At 40.0% G+C, this 18,424-nt stretch overlaps 1 protein-coding gene across 8 annotated transcripts in view; it reads left to right on the forward strand.

Annotated features, from left to right (window-relative positions):
- The first annotated feature begins 287 nt into the window (after positions 1-287).
- celf4 (CUGBP, Elav-like family member 4) overlaps positions 288-18,424 on the forward strand; it is a 93,112-nt gene continuing 74,975 nt past the window's right edge. For 3 of the 8 annotated variants that reach the window (XM_084386680.1, XM_084386681.1, XM_084386682.1), the window contains exon 1: positions 6,230-6,909. In XM_084386680.1, the coding sequence (XP_084242806.1) occupies positions 6,645-6,909 (265 nt within the window). In that variant the 5' untranslated portion in view covers positions 6,230-6,644. Of the gene's footprint in view, positions 598-6,228; positions 6,910-18,424 lie in introns of those variants that run through there. The other 5 variants (XM_084386677.1, XM_084386678.1, XM_084386683.1 and 2 more) reach the window with 4 other exon arrangements.

An 18,424-nucleotide genomic window follows, 5' to 3' on the forward strand; every position in this document is an offset into this window, starting at 1 on the left:
TGGAGTGGTTGCTGCCCAGAAACCGCACCTGAAACATAAACACATGATAGGAAGTTTATGGTGTCTTCTGAGTATTTGAGACTGACTGATTGTCCAATCATTTCATGTAATTGCTTGCACCTGGTTTAGCAGAAGGAAAATTGGTCCTGAGTGACTTTGCTGTCTCCATAGGCACAGTTTTTCACTTCGAAGGAGCCAACATTGTCACATGTCGCAACCATGCAGTCTTTTCATCTTGCTTTCTCTTTCTCTTTCTCTTCCCCCCCTATTGGAATGGTCTTTGGCAGCACGATGTGTTGTATTTCCAGCAATCAAGCTGAGCCCCAGGCCCTCCGCTTTCCTCCATCGCTGCAGGGCAGTGGCAGGTGGCTTCGCCCACCTTCTCGAACACCCTCCCGGGGGAGCAATCAGGGGCTCTGTGGGGCCAGACACCCAGACACCACAGTCACTGTACAAGAGCTGACATGACAGCGAGGTGACACGTCTGGCTGTGGCACAGGTGCTGTGAGACAGGGGAGGGGTCAGAGGTCACAGGATTCCAAACCACTGATTAAAGAGATGGGACTGACATCAAGAGAAGTTAGAAGCCACATACAGGTGAGAACCTTTCTCTCTCTCTTTCTCGGATTAGTCCTGGTGGGGATAAAGTAACAAGGAATTCACGTGTTGTGCAATTCATCAGTATGCATCATGGGAAGCATTTATGTGTGCTGTTAAAATATACAAAAAAGTGTGTGTGTGGAGGAGGGAGTTGTTAGTCAAAATAAGGCAATCAAATCCTTATTCATTTTCTTAAAGGTATAGGACACCCAAAAAAGAAATTTAGTCATTTTTAACTGCAATCCTTTTAATTGACGATTTATATACATTTGTATAAATATTTATTAAATAAAATTATGTTCACATTAATATATTTAATACGCATATACACAGAGTTTTGCTGATGCTAAAGCATAGTGCTAAAGGCATTGACATTCAAGCTTTAGGGTCAAATGTTATTTACATATTTTTTTATCAAAGCAAAATGTTATTTTCAAATTTCGCTTGTAAATAATATGTACAAAATAATTTAACATTATAATCATTTTTAATATTACACTAAGTAAAATCACTATCGTTCAAATTTTTGGGGTTGGTAAGATTTTTTATGTTCATCTAGACTGCATTTATTTGATCAATAATACAGTAAAAACAGTAAAATTGCGAAATTTTATTGCAATTTAAATAACTGTTTTTTATTTTAATATACTTTTAATATGGAAAAGCAGAATTTTCAAAGAAACTTGAAGTCCCAGCAAAAAATTACATAAATGCAAAAGTCAGCACACTGTTGCTCATACAAAATATTAAGCTCATTAGAATTGTATAATGTAAAAATCATTACTCCAGTCTTCAGTTTCACATGATCCTCCAGAAATCATACTAATATGTTGATTTGGTGCTCAAGAAACTTTCTTATTATTAGCAATGTTGAAAACATTTTTGCTGCTTAATATGTTTGTGGAAACTGTGATACTTTTTTTCATGATTAAAAAAATGGACCCCAAAATTTACCAAGTATTATATTATATTATATTAACTTTGCATTTTGGCCTTTTCCCCTGAGAGAGTTCATCTGGTCTTCTGAATTGGGATAATGTTGTTTCAGTGCTGTGTTATCCTCTACAATGGGGTGGAAAATTTGAGAGTCATCTGAGAGTTGTGATCAGGATTTAATTTTGAAAGAAATGCCCAACTGTGACAAGTGGTAAAGCGCTAATCTGTTTTCAATACTGCACTAACAACCAACGGCACCCTCTGATGCAAAAAAACCTCTCACCGCTCTCACGATAAGCAGCTCCTCTAGAGTAAACAATAATTAAAGGGAAAACTTCCATATATGTGTCCCTTCGTGTTAATCCAAATAGTTATTTTATTGTCAGAAACATCACATCCTTTTTAGCAGTGTAGCTGTTAATTTTAGATTCAAGAGAGGCTTTCTCATACTTGCACATGCAGTAATCTCAGTGGGTCTGAGAATATCACCTTTTGCATGCTTGCTTATTTAGTTGTTGTTGTTGATTTGCTAATCTGCATTTGATTAGAGTCACATGTCCTTTCTTCTTCCTCACATTTATAGGTTCCAATTCGCTCACCTCTGCGTCTTTTTCATAGCACTGCTCTGTCAAAGTTTTTTTGGAGTTCTCTGCCCTTTCCCTGCTCGTCCTCCTAAATTACACTGAGATGATGAACCGCCTCCGAGGCTCAAGGCTCCCTGAGATTTAGAACTTTGTCCTGGATGAAGGACAGGTTAGGAGAGACATTAATATGCAGAACAGGTAATATCGAATCCTCAACGTACTTTACGCCGGCTGGCGCACATTATCAATCTATTTGTGCAAGCTGCCCTGCAAGAATTTCATTTGCCACTCGTTTATTTGCCTTCCTCAACAATTAAACCCGCCGGAACAGGATTTGACTCAAAGTAGTGTTCCAAGGGCACAAGTTATTTTAGTGCACTCTATTGTCAAAAAGTGAGAGGTGTTAAGAAAAGGCTTTTGTTACTTTCAGAAGTATCTCTCAAGTAAACCTGTTTTTAGAGAGGGTTAGTCGATATATAATGATGAAACCTTTGCGTTTTGACTAGCTGTGTCTTGGTGGTATTATTTCAGCACCATGGACAGCGGCGCCATGTCATTCCAGCAGCCATGCAGAAGCGTGAAACGCCAGTGCTTATTTTTAGCAGCAGGCCTGCTGTCGAAGAAAATAACATTTGGGTTTATTATTTATTTCCTGACAGAAAAAAAAAGTATGATTGTTATTTGATTGTAAGGCTCATTCGCATAGACATACCGCTGAGATCAAATTTTAGGATGAAGATGTGACACTCTCCTCTTGAGACCACTCCTCTGCTGAAATTTAGATTGGAGCTTTTCAGTTCCACTCCAGGTTCATTTGAGCTGCATCAAACCACGCTCCCAGTGACCTACGGGGCACCGGGCACCTTCTGTAGACCAATCGCTCCATAAATTACCTGTTAATTGCGTAGGATTATTATTATTATCACGACGATGGACGTGCTCATCAGATGCTTTTCATTTGGGTCAGCTTGCGGCACATTGAAATCCACAAAAGAGTTGAGAGAGGGGTGAAGAGAAAGACTATAGGGAACAGTAATGGCAACATAACTTATATAATCGCTGCGATACTACGCACAGAACATAATTATAATGATTTGTGCTAACACATTTCGTCCTTGTATAAATATGGCTCAAGGCAAGTCGGGCGTGATCTCGGGCAGCGTGGCCCCAAGGGTATGCTTGCAGAACCGAGAGCAGTGCCCTGCCAAAGAAAGCGGACTGACTCAGCTGGGCTGGGTTATACTGACAGTCCGAAATGACATTAACGGGCCATTACAGCCTCTGAGTGCGGTAGGTGAGAGGGCCACGGAGTGTATTTTGTTTCCTTTTTAATGCTGCTTTGGACCACATCCAAATATTTAAAATCGCATCGTTAAGGCCAAACACATTCGAAGTTATACTGTGTTTTAATATTTGACCAGTTGACCTTTGGTAAGAGAACATGGAACTGTAAGAGATGCAGTGTAGATACCAGTGCTTCTCAGCTCTAAATTACTTATTTGGAAGAATGCAATTAAGAGAAATCGCTCTTCTAGGAAGCGTAGCATGATGTAATTCATTGCATTTATTGTGTTATCATGAACTCCAATTAGAACCAAAAAGGATTTTGCAATCACATGTCATGGAGAACCTTTAATATTCAAAGAACTTATTTTATTCTCTTTATTTATATATATATATATATATTTTTTTTAATGTATTTTATTTTCATGAATGATTTTTTTTTTTTTTATATATATATACATACCACTGATCTTATCTACTTTTTTTATTATTATTATCTCCCAAGATCCATATTTTCAACTCAACAATCTTATACTTATATACAATCTTATATAAACATAATTTTTAAAGGATCATTGAAGAAACTTATGGAAAAAGTGTACTTCTCAACCAATGACCCAAATGTAGATTGCATGGCTGTTTGTGTGATTGTAGACCATGGTCAAAAACAATGCTAAATGCAAATAATGAAATACAATAATCACATGATTGTGCATAATTAGAATGGCTCGGTGGAGAACTTTTTACATCCATGAAATCTTTCAATTGCGCAAAAAAAAAAATACTATGAAATGAAAAATATTCTTTAGACTATCCGATTTTTCACACTAAGAAAAAAATCGCATTTTTAAGATCCTTTACTTTTCTTTCAAATAACCGTTTGTGCAGTGGAAAGGTTCCATGAATTTTAAAGGTTCTTCATGGGTCAGGTTACGTTTTGTATTGTGTTGGATCGCAGCTTCAAGTGCTAAATCTGAGTTCTGAAGCGAAACCAATTGAGAACAACTGTTCTAAACAGCTACGTCATCAGCTTTTCAGTGCCTTCAGAAGGCCTCATCTAAAGTGGCTTGTTGTTTTCCTCCATTTTTAGTTCGCTTGAGCGCTCCTACCTGCCGTTGTGCCGGTGCCGAACACATGTACGCCTGTTGTTCTCCGTGGGCCTCGTGCTCAGCAGGAACTCTGAGGCAGCCTACAATTTCCCATCATTATGAGCAGGTGCTTTGGTCTCGACAGTGGTGTGTCATTGTCAGCATGAAAAACACTGTGGTTGTGTGCTCTGGTGTGGAAATTGGAAGCTTGCATGCAACGTTTGCACTTGTGCATACACGCTTTGACTGTCAACAGCGGTTCATATCGTGGATAAGTGGGATTTTAGAGGTGTTCAGGGCTCAGGTTAGATGTTTGGAGACATCACTCAAACCTCCAAGCAGTCTTCATTACATCAAGGTTGTTTTTCCTGATCAGAAAGAACAGCAGATCTCTATAGACTCATTGATGGAGTTTGTTTAAATTGAAGAGACACTGTTTTTGTGAGATAAAAGACGGGAGAGTTTATTGTTGAAGCAAATGCTCTGTATTAGTCATTCTCAACAGCGTTTTTAACTGATGAAATCCAATGAAAGTAAGGTCTAAGTGAAAAGATGTAACTATACATAATCTCTCTAAAGAGTACTTTGAATTTCCAATGTCAGCTATTGACCCGTTGCTCTTGAATTATGTTCCAGGGACACAAAAAATATGACTATGCTTCAGTTCTACTCTAAATGTAGCCAGTAGCCATAAGTGGGAATCAATAAAAAAAAATGTTTTATGATAAGATTTCAATTGCTGTTTGTAATGTCCATTACAATAGACATTGGGGACAAAATATCCCAAATCCTTGTCCTTGTGGGGACATTTTTGGTCCCCATTAGGAAAACAGCTTATAAATCATACTAAGTGATGTTTCTTGAAAATGTAAAAATCATTGTCTGTAAAAATCATTGTCTGTAAAAATCATTGTCTATGGAAAGTCCCCATATAACATGAAAACACAACGTGTGTGTGTGTGTGTGTGATATTATACTTGTTCAAATCATGCCATATTTTTCTACCTTATTTCAAAATGTATTTTTTTATGTAGCACAATCTAAAAATGCATTGAGTCAAAATCTTACAAAACATGCTCATTGGAATGGACACTGGGTCTGAATGGGTAAAGGTTCCTCATTGAGAGCCAACTATGATACAGATTTGTATTTTTATAACCCCCATTCCTGAACACACACACACACACACACGTGTCGCCTCCCTGCCCGTACACACCGCGCGGAGGAGCTCACAGCCCTCTTTCTGGCTCGTGCATTTGAAAAGAGGCATTGCTTCTCATTCAGCGAAATACATTTTTTACGAATAAGTGCTACTACTAATAATAACTATAATAATAACAACATTCAAAGGATTTATCAAAGGTTGCATGCATGCACAAGGCTGTTTTTGTCCTTGCACTTTCCGAGCGTTTCAGCACTGTCGCTGTCCATTAGCTCCCTCTGCGCTTTACAGCGAATTTGGGTGAATCCTTTGATGCTTTCCCGAAAAATGCACATAGGGGAACATTATGCATTGGAGTGCGTTGGAAAACGATTGCATACCCGTTTTTTTTATATATATATATAAACAGATTGGTCATTCAAAAGGTGCGTCATTCGCAAGGCAGCGTACAAAGAGCCGTGTAAATGTGATATTTTCTTTATTTATAGTCCCTCTCCTTCGGCGGAACATACCATGTTACTATATAACGACGAGAGGGGGAGAGAGAGCGTCGGGTGACATAAAGGGAGCTGCTTTTTCTCCTCTTCCTCCCCACTGCACTGAGCGCGTTTGAGACAGCCCTGTCGGTTTAAACCGGGAGGACACCCATACCGACTTCTCAATGCAAAAAATAAAAGGGTAGCTAGAAGCAGGGGCGAGGGGAACGGAGGTAAAGCGAACGCTCACGGTCTGTCTCTCTCTCTCTTTCTCTCTCTCTTTCTCTCTCTCTTTCTCTCGTTTTTATTACATGAATGAATGAATTGAGTAGTAAGGGACAAATACAAGGAAACACGCCTCCGCCTGGACGACCAAACGCGTTTGATATTTGACTTGTGTTCAATGGTAGGTGTTTGCATCTGTACATTTTCGGCGAAAACCACAGTAGGACGTCTCATCCCGTCATTTGAAACACTTCAGAAGGCGTAGCAGCTGAAAGTCCTCGCGGTGAACATGGCAACTTTAACGAACGGACAGGTGGACGCCGCGGTGCATGGAGGAGCGGCCAGTACGAACGGGCTCGTGAACGGAATAAGCCACACTCACAGTCCCGCGAGCTGCGCCACCATTCCCATGAAGGACCACGATGCCATCAAACTATTCATCGGACAGATACCCCGCAACCTGGACGAGAAGGACCTCCGGCCGCTCTTCGAGGAATTTGGCAAGATCTACGAGCTCACAGTCCTGAAAGACCGCTTCACTGGCATGCACAAAGGTACGTTTCGCTCGCGAGAGCAGTTTCCCATTTTATTCCTGTCACTATGTCTTGATTTGCTTTGCCTCCGTTTCTATCATAAAATCGAATTCTATGAACAACAGGCTTGGATGTACTGGCTATTTTATGCATACATAAATTTAACATGAAATATGTTAGGGAATAATTCATTAATTGGTTTACTACGAAAGTTAAGTATTGATTTAGAGTCGCTCCGTATCCAACACGAAGCGAATTTTGATAAATAGCAACAGAAGGCAAATGGTAGGCTACTTAGCGGTTTTTACGCGATCCTATTTTGAGGATGGGGTGGCGGGGGAGGGATAGATGGGTATGGGCTTTTTACTCTTGAAATTGACGTATCTTATTCTATTTCACAATGTTCATACTTTCTGAGTTAGTTGTTAATTCTGGGTTGTCAAGTTTTGAGATTCCACGCTGTGCATTTGTAAACCTTAACGTTCTTGAATATTTTTAAGGTGAATAACGCCTTACAAATATTGCACGCGACATGTTTAATAACTGCTTATTCATCTGTGTGAGAAGTCACTATAGAGCAAAATTAATCTCCATCTCTCCATTTAACGCGTCTGCCCTCGCTGTTCGACATTTTTAACTGTTTCCCCTCAGACGATGATACTAAACACGGCGCGTGAAAGTTTCAGCGACTGTACAAAGCGCATGAATATTTAATGAGGTTATGGACTGAGGCAGTTTGTGATTGGTGTCTGTTGCTAAACATCTCGACATAACGTTGTAGCGTCGTACTGTGTCGATAAAGCAGTGCTAGCATAACCCAGGGATAAAAGTGAAGCGGGTCCCCTTCCAAAATGGCAAATGTGGAATGTGTGCTTATCCCAGGGTTAAAACTGGTCTTTACACAGTGTTGAAAAAGACATTAACCCAGGGTTAAAAACCCTGTAGAGTTCTGTAGAAGCTGTCTTGAGGTCCAGCTTGCTTACAAGTCCATCACTTTGTTAGTCATCAAAATAAATAAATAAATCCATTTAGACTTGTTCCATCTCTCTCTCTCTATCTCTCTCTCTCTCTGTGTGTGTGTGTGTGTGTGTGTGTGTGTGTGTGTGTGGTGGGTGGGGGGGGGGGGGGGGGGGGGTTCTGATTTTACCTACATGGTGGTGACTAGATATTCAAGGAAAGAAAAGCCTAAAAATTTACATTGCGGGCTCCAGCAAATGGTCCTAATTATTTAACATACTAAATAATCTTTTAATGAAAATGTATGAGAAGAAACTTTGAGATGAATTAAGTATTATTAGCTCAGTTTAAAAACAATAGAAGCCAATTGAAAGAACCCCACCACAATAAAAAAAAAGAATGCGTGTGTTTACTCGTGCGTGTGTGAGCCTCTATAAACATTTCCGCCAATTAGTTTTCTTTAGAGATCGTGTTGTGTGCACAACAAAAACTCCCTGGTATACTATCTGAGACAAGTAGCCTATTATCTTGTGTCTTTTGTCTAAGTATGATTGTGCGAGAAGTAAAAGTAAATGGCAGCCGTCAAGACAATGAAAGAGAACATTATGAGTAAGGATGGGATCTGTACCGAAAGGGTCTGTCCAGTAACCTCTTAATTGGGGTCGTGTAGCCATGATTGTTCCTGTTCTATTGCTTCACAATAAAATATTAATTTATGGTGACAGTCCACACAATAGCATTTCAGTGTGGTGTGTTCTAGAAGTAACAGCAGCCGAACTATAATTACCTCCGGCATGCTTATCTTCTCTTTGCCAGTTGGTGTCATATGCAGCAACTCGCGTCTCCGGTTAGGTTCAGCCGCAACTGTGCCTTGTTTGTGCGCTCGCTTGCTCCTGCAGTGTGGTAATAACTGCTGAAGTATTGTACCTGTGGTGTGTTCGGAATGATCAATTCCTGAAGCCCTCAGCCAAGGATCCAAAGGGGGTCTCCCTAGGAAGATCTTCCCAGGGGTGTCATTATTTCACAGGCTTGTCTAATTGATCCCCAACCCAGAGGACCTTGTTTGGCTTTAGGGTCACATCAGTGGCTAATTTACCCACCCAACCCTGGGAGTCGAGGGAAGAAGCTGCTTACCCAAGCCCCAGGGATGAAGTCCCGCCGTTGTAGTAAACAAAGCTGTCCTCTGTATGTGCCTAGCAAAAATGTGGCTTTGAGAAGCGGATCTGGGGAGGGTAGGAGGTTATCTTTTATTAATAGCACCGCTGGAGTACTCCCCATCCAGTGGTTAATCATGTTGCTTGTGAACTATGGGGAGTCGTGCTGGCTGATTCTAGGAACTGTCTCCTTTTTGCAATATATGGTCCTTTATACCCATCCCCCACTGCAGCGCCCGTATTCACTAGTGTGGTCGTCAGGCCTGCTTGGCTCCATGTTACGACTGAGTTTAGTTACTCGTTCACTCCCTCTCCACAACATAAGCACTGGCGTCAGTGTCTCTCAAAATCTATTTCCCTTTGGCAGCAGTGCCGTTCTCTCCATACCCTGCAATACGCTGGAGCCTGTCCGCTTTGGAGCTCTCTTTGCTTCAAGAACTTAATATGCTGTTTTTTAAAACTGACCTTTCCCTTCACTTTCAGGAACAGTAATACCTTGTCACTAGGGCAGCACCCTTAAAAAGTGCTAATATGTACCCTTAAAGTTCACCTTAAATAAAAAATTCTGCCATCATTTACTCACCCTCATGAGGTTCTAAACCTGTATGCATTTATTTCCTCTGTTGAGCAGATATTTTGACTATCAAATGAAGGTCACTTTGGACCCAAAAGTTTTTACAAATATTTTCTTTTGAGTTCCACAGAAGAAAGAAAGTCTAAAAGATGTGGAATGAAATGAGGTGAATAAATGGTGAAACAATTAGAATTTTTGGCCGAACTTTCCCTTTAGTCAGAAGTTGCAGTCGTCTTTTCTCCCCTGTTGTGACATAGTGAAACGGCTTCTCAAACCAAACAGAAAATGTAGGGCGGGACTTGATTGGATCATTGCTTGCTAATTACTGCGATCTCATGTGAGTGACCGGTTCCTGGAGTGGAGGGATCATTGATGAACACGTCATCAGAGAAGAAATGTCTTTGCTAGGAGGAAGGAACGTTAATGTTTTTGATTAAAGATTGCAAGGGCACATGCATTTAAAAAATAATGAGGTAACACTTTAGTTTAGGGTCCAATTCTCACTATAAACTATCAGCTTTTTGGCATGCATATTAAAGGGTTAGTTCACCCAAAAATGAAAATTCTGTCAGTAATTACTCACCCTCATGTTGTTCCAACCCCGTAAGACCTTCGTTCATCTTCGGAACACAAATTAAGATATTTTTGATTAAATCTGAGAGCTGGATCACTCCTCCATAGCCTTCTAAGGCATTATAACTTGCTGGCCCAGAAAATGTATTAAATACATCGTTAATATAGTCCAAGTGACTACAGTGGCTCAATCTTAAGTTTATAAAGCGATGAGAAAAATAACGACTTTATTCCAAAAATAACGACTTTATTATCTTAATTTGTGTTCTGAAGATGAACAAAGGTCTTACGGGGTTGGAACAACATGAGGGTGAGTAATTACTGACAGAATTTTCATTTTTGGGTGAACTAACCCTTTTAGATATTGGCTGTTTTATAAGTACTTATAAAGCACACAGTAATGCCTTATTCTGCATGATCATATTCTACATCCCTTAATCCTACCCAATACCTAAATTTAACAACTACCTTACTAACCTTTAATAAGCAGTAATTGGGAGTTTGAGGCAAAAGGCGTAGTTAATAATCATTTAAATTAAACACTGCAAAATAAGATTAGTCAATTTTGGTTTCATGGGGACGTTAAAGGATCTGCCTCAGTTACAAACGAAAAACTACCAAGCAACAATTAAAAGTACATTATTTTTCTGAGAGTGCCTCTCAAACAAATTACAATTTTTTTAAAGCTCCATAAATATTCTATTCCTACAGTAGTCTGCCCTCCTTGATCATTAACATGATCGCATTGTTTTGTTTTCCATCATTATAGGAAGTTCTCCATCTTGGCCCTTCATCCATCACCACCTCCACCCACTTCCTCTCTTCACACGTTATCACCTCCTCCAGCCTGCTGCATGTCTCTGCCGTCTCTGCTCTTCCAATCATGCGATTTTTCTTTCCATTCACAGGCTAGAAGGGGTTTTGTCATCCATTTATTCACTCACTTACCCTCCTACACACATCGTTCAAGATTTACCATTACACTCCACGCTGAGATGAGGTCCTGAATGCTCTCAGTTGGGGTCTTAGGATAACGGAACCAGAACCTCAAGCTTTTCAGTGCAAATATCGGTGTCACTTAAAGACAGTTTCTGCTTCTTGCAGGTAATTGGTTAGATATTCACATGACAGACTGAGAGAGCGGCATGGCAAGCCAGTGCTGTTGAGATCACATCCAAACACAAACTGAAAATTGTCATTATTTACTCACCTTCTTGTTGTTCTAAACCTGTCTGACTTTCTTTCTCGTGAATGTTGTGAAAAATGTCCATACACTTAAAGTCAGTGGGGTCCAATGTTGTTTGGATCCCAGTGTTTTTCAAAATATCTTCTTCTGTATTCCAATAAAGAAAGAAAGTCATACAGGTTTGGAACGACGTTGAAGTTGAGTAAGTGATGACAGAATTTTCCTTTTTGGTGGAACTACGCCTTTAATTGCTAGCTGTGCATTTTCAGCAGAATCTAAAATCGTCAAGAAAACGATCCCGCGTTGTGCAAGTAAACACCAGAAGCAAACATCGTTGAGAAGCGTGAGCGTTTGAAGTTGTGATGAGTGTAGGTGGAGAGGGAACGCGTTTGATGCTATAAAGAAGCACGTAGGAGGAGACGCTGGATTTTCGTACTATGCTGCTGAATTCTATTTTTGATAGTCATTATTCTCATGCATATGGTCTACTTTTTGAGCTTTGTTTTTGATATGCAGACGTGGCGTGTGGGCATACATTTGATTTCACCATGCTTGATACGCATCTGGAGCGATGACTGAATAAAGCCTGATGCGTTTTACGTGTAGACTCTAATGAGACACTGAGCGGAGGGTGCTTCATTCATCCTCATGCCTGAGCAGCCAAAGTAATGATTCTGTACATCAGTTATCTAGTCTTTAGACTCCTGTCTCTCGGGAGAAAGTGAGAAAGAGCCGAATGCTACAACACTGGCTAAAGGATGGAGATTGGGAGAGTGATGGATGGAAAAAGAGAGCAGGAGAAGAGGAGAAACAAAACAAAAAAAGATGGATGAAAACAGACTAAAAGAGAGTTTAGCACAGGAATGGGCTTCTGTTTTAACCTGAGTAAGAGAAGTAGACAGTGTAAGAGATTTAGATGGAGAAAACCGGGTACTTGGGGCATGCAGGCCTGAGTTGGGGGGGGTTCTTGAGTCCTCCGTTCACCAGCACTTTCATTTGGCTGCTCTGCGTGACTCAGCACAGCTAATAGAGGCCATTTGTACTGGTCACCAGCAGCTACAGGAAACATGCTGCGGACTTTAACATCTTCTCCTTGCACGCCTTTTAGCGTAGGGGAGATTGCCGCCATGCACCGAATGACTATCACTCCCAGCTTGCAAAGTCTGAGATTGAGATTGTTTGCATTGTCTTGTTTAGCTGTAGCTCACAGCTAGCTTCCATGTTTGAGGGGTGAAGATGGACAAAAAAAATTTATAATGATTTTGGTCACACTTTAGATTAGGGTCCAATTCTCTCTATTAACAATGGCTTTGGCCTCAATAAACTCCTAAATACTGCTTGTTAATGGTTTGTAAGGTAGTTGTTAAGTTTAGGTATTGGGTAGGATTAAGGGATGTAGAATATGGTCATGCAGAATAAGGTCTTAATGTGTGCTTTATAAGTACTAATAAACAGCCAATATCCTAGTAATATGCATGCTAGTAAGCAGCTAGTTAATAATGAGAATTGCACCCTAAATTAATGTGTAAGGTGCTTTTTATTTTCTAGACAGTTGTGTTTCGAAGGTCCAAACAAGCTCTCTTTGAAAAATGTACAAGTACGAATGTTTTTTTTTTCCGTTGGGTTGACGTGTTATCGAGAGACTGTGTTAACGGGGAGGAAAATTCTGTTTCTGGGCAACCTAAACCTGAGTTTCTGGGCAGGATTTTTCCAAAAGACAATTGGATGTCCTTGCCGGAGAAAGAGAAATGCTGGGTTTTTCCTCCTGCGGCTTGGTGTTAATTCAGCTCGCGTCCTGGACTCACCATTGCATTGCTGTTGCATCATCTGCACACACAGCGTTTCTCTTTTTTTCCCCCTCTCTAGCTCGTTTGGATCTGCAGATGTTCCTAGCCTCGGCCCATCCCAAATCCTCTCAAGCCTCTAGTCTCCGATTGCTCATCCCTGCCGAGAAATCGCAGACAAGCTCTCGCTTCGAGTGCGGTATCTGCGGCGCGTGATCGATGCGCCTGTTTTGTTTATGAGTGAGTCGGCGTGTCACTGCGTAGGTCGCCGTTGTCCGTAGGTCGCCTTCTCAAAATGCAGCATTGAATACAAGTAGCACTGGTGGCACGAACATGCATGTAAATACGCGTCCATGAGAGCAGGGCCATTTTTCAGGCAGACAGTCAAGAGGGTGGCAAAACTGTTTTTGTCCAGTGTAATTTGAGGCGATGCAACAGAGGTCGGCCATCAAAAGAAAAGATAGTTACTCAAGGTGAGCAATGGCTTGCTGATGAAAGAGAGGGAAAAGGATATGCTGCATGTGTTGGCCACAGGTTTGGAGTTCTACAGGATAGAGGACCTGTCTAGCAGTCCTAACCTTGCGGTGGTCCTTATTAGCTAGTGTGACCCTGTTGTCTGAATTGGGCCAAAACGTAGCCATTTTCTCATACCTCAGGGCACTTTAAAACTCGTCTCAGTTCATTCAGTCGCACGGACAGAATGCAGACGTGTTTATGCGCAACAGCTAATCCCAAAACACTCATCTCATGAATTTCATCTGTTATATACCATAACTCTCTGTCAGATAGCTGTGTGAACTTTTAAACTGGAAGTAATGCCGCTTGGCGGAGGCGATTTACTTTCTAAATTGAAAACTATGCAAATATGCTACGCTGCGCAGCTTTTGCAGGCTTCCTAAAATTTTATCCTGCAAGATTTATGTCCGGCGTAATGGCCTTGTTGTGTTTTCATATATTTAAATAGCGGGACTCTAAGAGCAAGGCAGGGCTAAACTGGGTTCAGCCTTAAAAGTTTTATAAGGTTTAGCTGTAATTTCATATAAACTGTGCGGATGAAAAGCCCGAGGCCACACCCCCCTCTGCGGCACACTGGTTTTTATCTCGCCCTGCCTGTGAATCACAATTTTGATTTAAGAACCTCCGAAGCCTTGCAGTGTCTGAAAACAACTCTAGCAAAATTAATAGTTTCTGTTTTCAAAACTAGTTGCATCATCTAAGTGTTATTGTGGTGTGTGTGTGAGTGTGTTAAATATTTAAAGGGTTTAGGAGTGATATGTGCACTGCTGTCTAGGCAAGACTAAGAAAAGGTGTCAAAGTGCCCACAATACAGAAAGAAAACAGAGCTGTCAGTCAAATTGCTTCAGTTTCGTCTGGAGAAGCTTTTTTTGCCTCGAAATGCAGGCTATCATGTAGTATATTTCCATTTTTCTAGCTGTAATCTAACACTAATGATTCAACTAATGAAAAATGGATCTATGTGTAAGAGCAGTTGATTTTAGATACAGTATATTTCCATTAATAGACATTTTTGTTTTTTGACAATTTTGCAAACAATAAATTGTGAATTTACTACTTCTTTTTCTTCTTCTTCACTACGTCAGTAGCTAATCACTGCTAGATTCCCCATGATTCCAGAGTGATTTGTCACATAACATTATGTCTTACTGTATGTGATTGGTTCAAATTCTGTGTTTGCCCATGAGCAAAGAAGGAAGAGTGCAGGTTGCATAATTCTGGGGGGAATGTAAACTTTCTCCAGGTATTACAGTGTTTTTATAAGCTATAACCTATTTAGACCAATGATTGCTTATATTCTCCTCAGAAACTTTTTTACTCCGTTAAAAAAAATACAAAAATAACACCAACCAGTGTCATTGTAATTTAACATGATTTTTTAAATTAAGCGTTCCTGATGCGATCTGAGAATCTACATAGCATCCGTCTTGTTAAAAATACACCAGTGTGCTCTTTTTTTCTAAGCCCTTTATTTTAAATTCTTCTTTTCTCATTATGTGAAGCGTTACCTATTTGTTAGTCTAATGATGCTGTTTTCAAACTCCATTAATTAGTGTGCAGAGAATGGTGAGGTAGAGAACTAAAAGCCTAGGTAATAGCTTAGATCATTTTCACTGTATGGACTGATTTAAGCAAGCAACATTTTAATTACTTTTTGATGTAAACGAGCAATAAGAAGGAGAAAAGGAGAGCAAACTATTTGGAAAGGAATGAAGAGGCTGTGTACTGTTAATCATCATTGTGTCTTTTTATAGCGGATTGTAAATAGGCCTACACTGAAGATGTACAATTACAATGAACCTGGTTGTTAGACTAACTGTTGGTTGTTTGACTATGAGCAGGTTTAGAAAGCCTTTTTTTGCAGTATATGCATTGATTGTTTTAAGAAAAATCTGTGGAAATGTGATAAATGGAGCTGAGAAAACCAGTTACAGTCCTGGTTCACATCTTTTTCGATGGAAGACAAATTTAAACAAAAGTACTGAGTAATATTAATTAACTACATGGTATGGTTAGGGTTTAGTTTAGGGTTAGTTACTTGTAATTATGCATCATTTACAGTTATTACTATAGTAAGTACATGTAGTAATGTGTAAGTATGTCACTTTAAAATAAAGTGTTACCAAAATCCCTCCTTGAATTTAAGATGTTTTTTTCTAGTGGTTCAGTTTTCTTTAAGGAGATCTTGAATCAAATTACATCCTAGCACCTTTATAAATACCTAACATAATCATAAAAACAAACAAAGAGTAGCTTTGACATTTCAAAATCCAGCCTCAGTGTCAAAAAAGCTTCTATGCAAGGGATAATAGATGTGTAGACAAACTTTGTGAATGGTGTTTGTCCCAATTCTGTGAAAATCTCTTGTGTACCTGGCTGTGAGGTGCACTACTGAGCCCATTCCCACACAAATAAACAGCCGTTAAACTTATGGATCCAAAGTGTAGAACTTGAGTTTCCATGCATGTATTGCAGGAAGCAGTAGTATTTAAAATCCTGCAATGAACAAATGAACCAATTTTCCATGGGTCAGTGATAGCATGAGTGCACACAGTGTGGCAGAGTTACGGGCCCTTAATGGGTCTTTGCTTTATACAACACTCACTCACCATTTCCTTGTAAACAACAGCCTACGTGTGTATTAAGCGTACGTGGTAGCTAAAAACATCCTGGTACTTGATGTTTCGGCTTGCATATATTATATTTTCTCATCTTATTATACATGACTGAACCAACATTTGTTTATGTCATATTGAATAGTCAAATAGATTAGCTATATTAAGCTAAAAAACTTGTCTTTTCTTTATGACAGAAGCAACAGTGCATTAAGAACTGCTGTTTTGTGAGCTACATGTAAGAACAGCCATTGATCTTTATTTTTATTATTTGGAGGACTTACCAGAGTACGTCTATACAGACAAAAGGTGTTCTCGTACCTATGCTAATGTACCATCTTTCGTTGAGCTGTCTTGAGATTTATCATGCAGGGTTTGATATAAAACAGAGGATGTATGGAAACTAGTTGTTTTCAGAGAAGCAGGAGGGCATTGTGGGATACATGAGGGTGGAGGATATGCTTTGCCTGCAGTCGGAGCAGATCAAGATGGCGATATGATACCGGCCGACTCCAGCGCGTGGAGATTGCAATGTTTATGTATGCGGCAGTATATGCGTGAGTGTATATGTATAGCATTCAAAGGAAGCTGTGTGTAGCCTATCTACTTATCTTTTGGTTGTTGATTCTCGGCATCCTTTGATACAAAAGTGATTTGACGGCGCTCATGTACCCCAAGAAAAACACGTAATGATTCTGGAACAACCCCCTATTAAACCATTATGAGATTATAATTAGCTTGACGTCTACTGAAACAGTCTATTTGTTATTCATAGGGGAATACGATTTTTTTTTTATTGAGGCATTGTTAATAAATAAATCCCCATTAGTGATTTTCCCACTCAGTGTTATTGCATGTAAATAGGATTTTAATGTCATGATATTTATTGGACTGAAATTCATTCGGCATAAGACGTTTAAAGACCAACCGGACTGCTAGCGCATCAATAACCTTTTTGTCTGCGTTTTCTTACAGCTTAGAGCTACGTAAACCCGACAGCTGTTATCTTAAGATTAAAGTGGCTAAAACAAACCTTCCGAAAGCTTTGTTCAGAACTAAAAAAGTTATTTTGCTTGTCTTTTCACTCTATCAGAAAACCAAAAAAAAAAAAAAAAAATGTTATGAGGTTCAGGGTCCAGTTCAAACCTTTTCATTAATCCACTGCCATCGGAGTGGCTGTTAATGCACTTTTAATTCATGGGATGAATTATTTTTATTTTTTTTAAGTTTGCATTTCAATTGGATGTGAGAAAGCTGGAGCAATTGCAGGCATCTTTTAAGGTTTGTTTTGGGAATTAGGAGAATATATGAATAAGTTATAAGAATGCGAGAGAGAGAAATAGGGGAGGTCAGACTGCAGAATGCTGCTGGGAATAAACTCAGTCCAAGTTGCAGCTTGGATTTCAACTGTGCTGTGAAAGTCTCTGTGGCAGTTTAAAATGTGCAGAGCCCACTTTCTGAGGCAGAAAATCTGTATTTCATGCCCAAAATGGGCATTAAACCTGCACTGAAAGTGATGCCTCGAAAAGCCTGGGTGCTTGAGAAGCCCCTCCGTCGAAATATGTGCGACATAACATTTGCTCATGAATTTTAATATGTTTGGGTTTATTGGGGGGGGAGTCTTCATTTGCAAGAAAGCATGAAAGAATGCGATAAAGATGGATTGCGAGGGAGGGAGGGGGGTTGGATAAAAGAGAAAGGAATCGGGCAGAAAGAGAGAACAGGGGAGTCCCTGAGACAGATGTCACCCTCACCGCAGATTGATGGCTCTTGGCCGGTTTCCACGCCGAGCTTTGACCCCGCTGTCCTTTGCAGTAATTTATAGGTGACGGTTTTAAAGATTTAAGCACTATTTTGTGGCCTCGGACAGAGAACGACCTTCTAATGCAGGGTCGCAGTCGGTCGTGAGCTAAAAATGAGCCTACTCGCACCCATGCAGATCTGACAGTGCAGTACTGAATACATGAATTTGTTGTTGAATTCTCGCAGGTCAGCCCGATTAATTAAAAACACTGTTTGTTTTCAGGATGTGGATTTTATTTTAAATATACAGTGTGAGTGTGGATGACATTCAGGGTAATAACTTTCAGCTTGAAACATAGAGGACTGGAAAGGGGAAGTGTTGGGGGACTAGACACCCTGTGCAGCTTTTGGCTGTGTATCCAGTGGACCCAGCT

Source organism: Rutilus rutilus, assembly GCF_951802725.1.
Source record: "Rutilus rutilus genome assembly, chromosome: 18".
Taxonomy (NCBI): Eukaryota; Metazoa; Chordata; class Actinopteri; order Cypriniformes; family Leuciscidae; genus Rutilus; species Rutilus rutilus.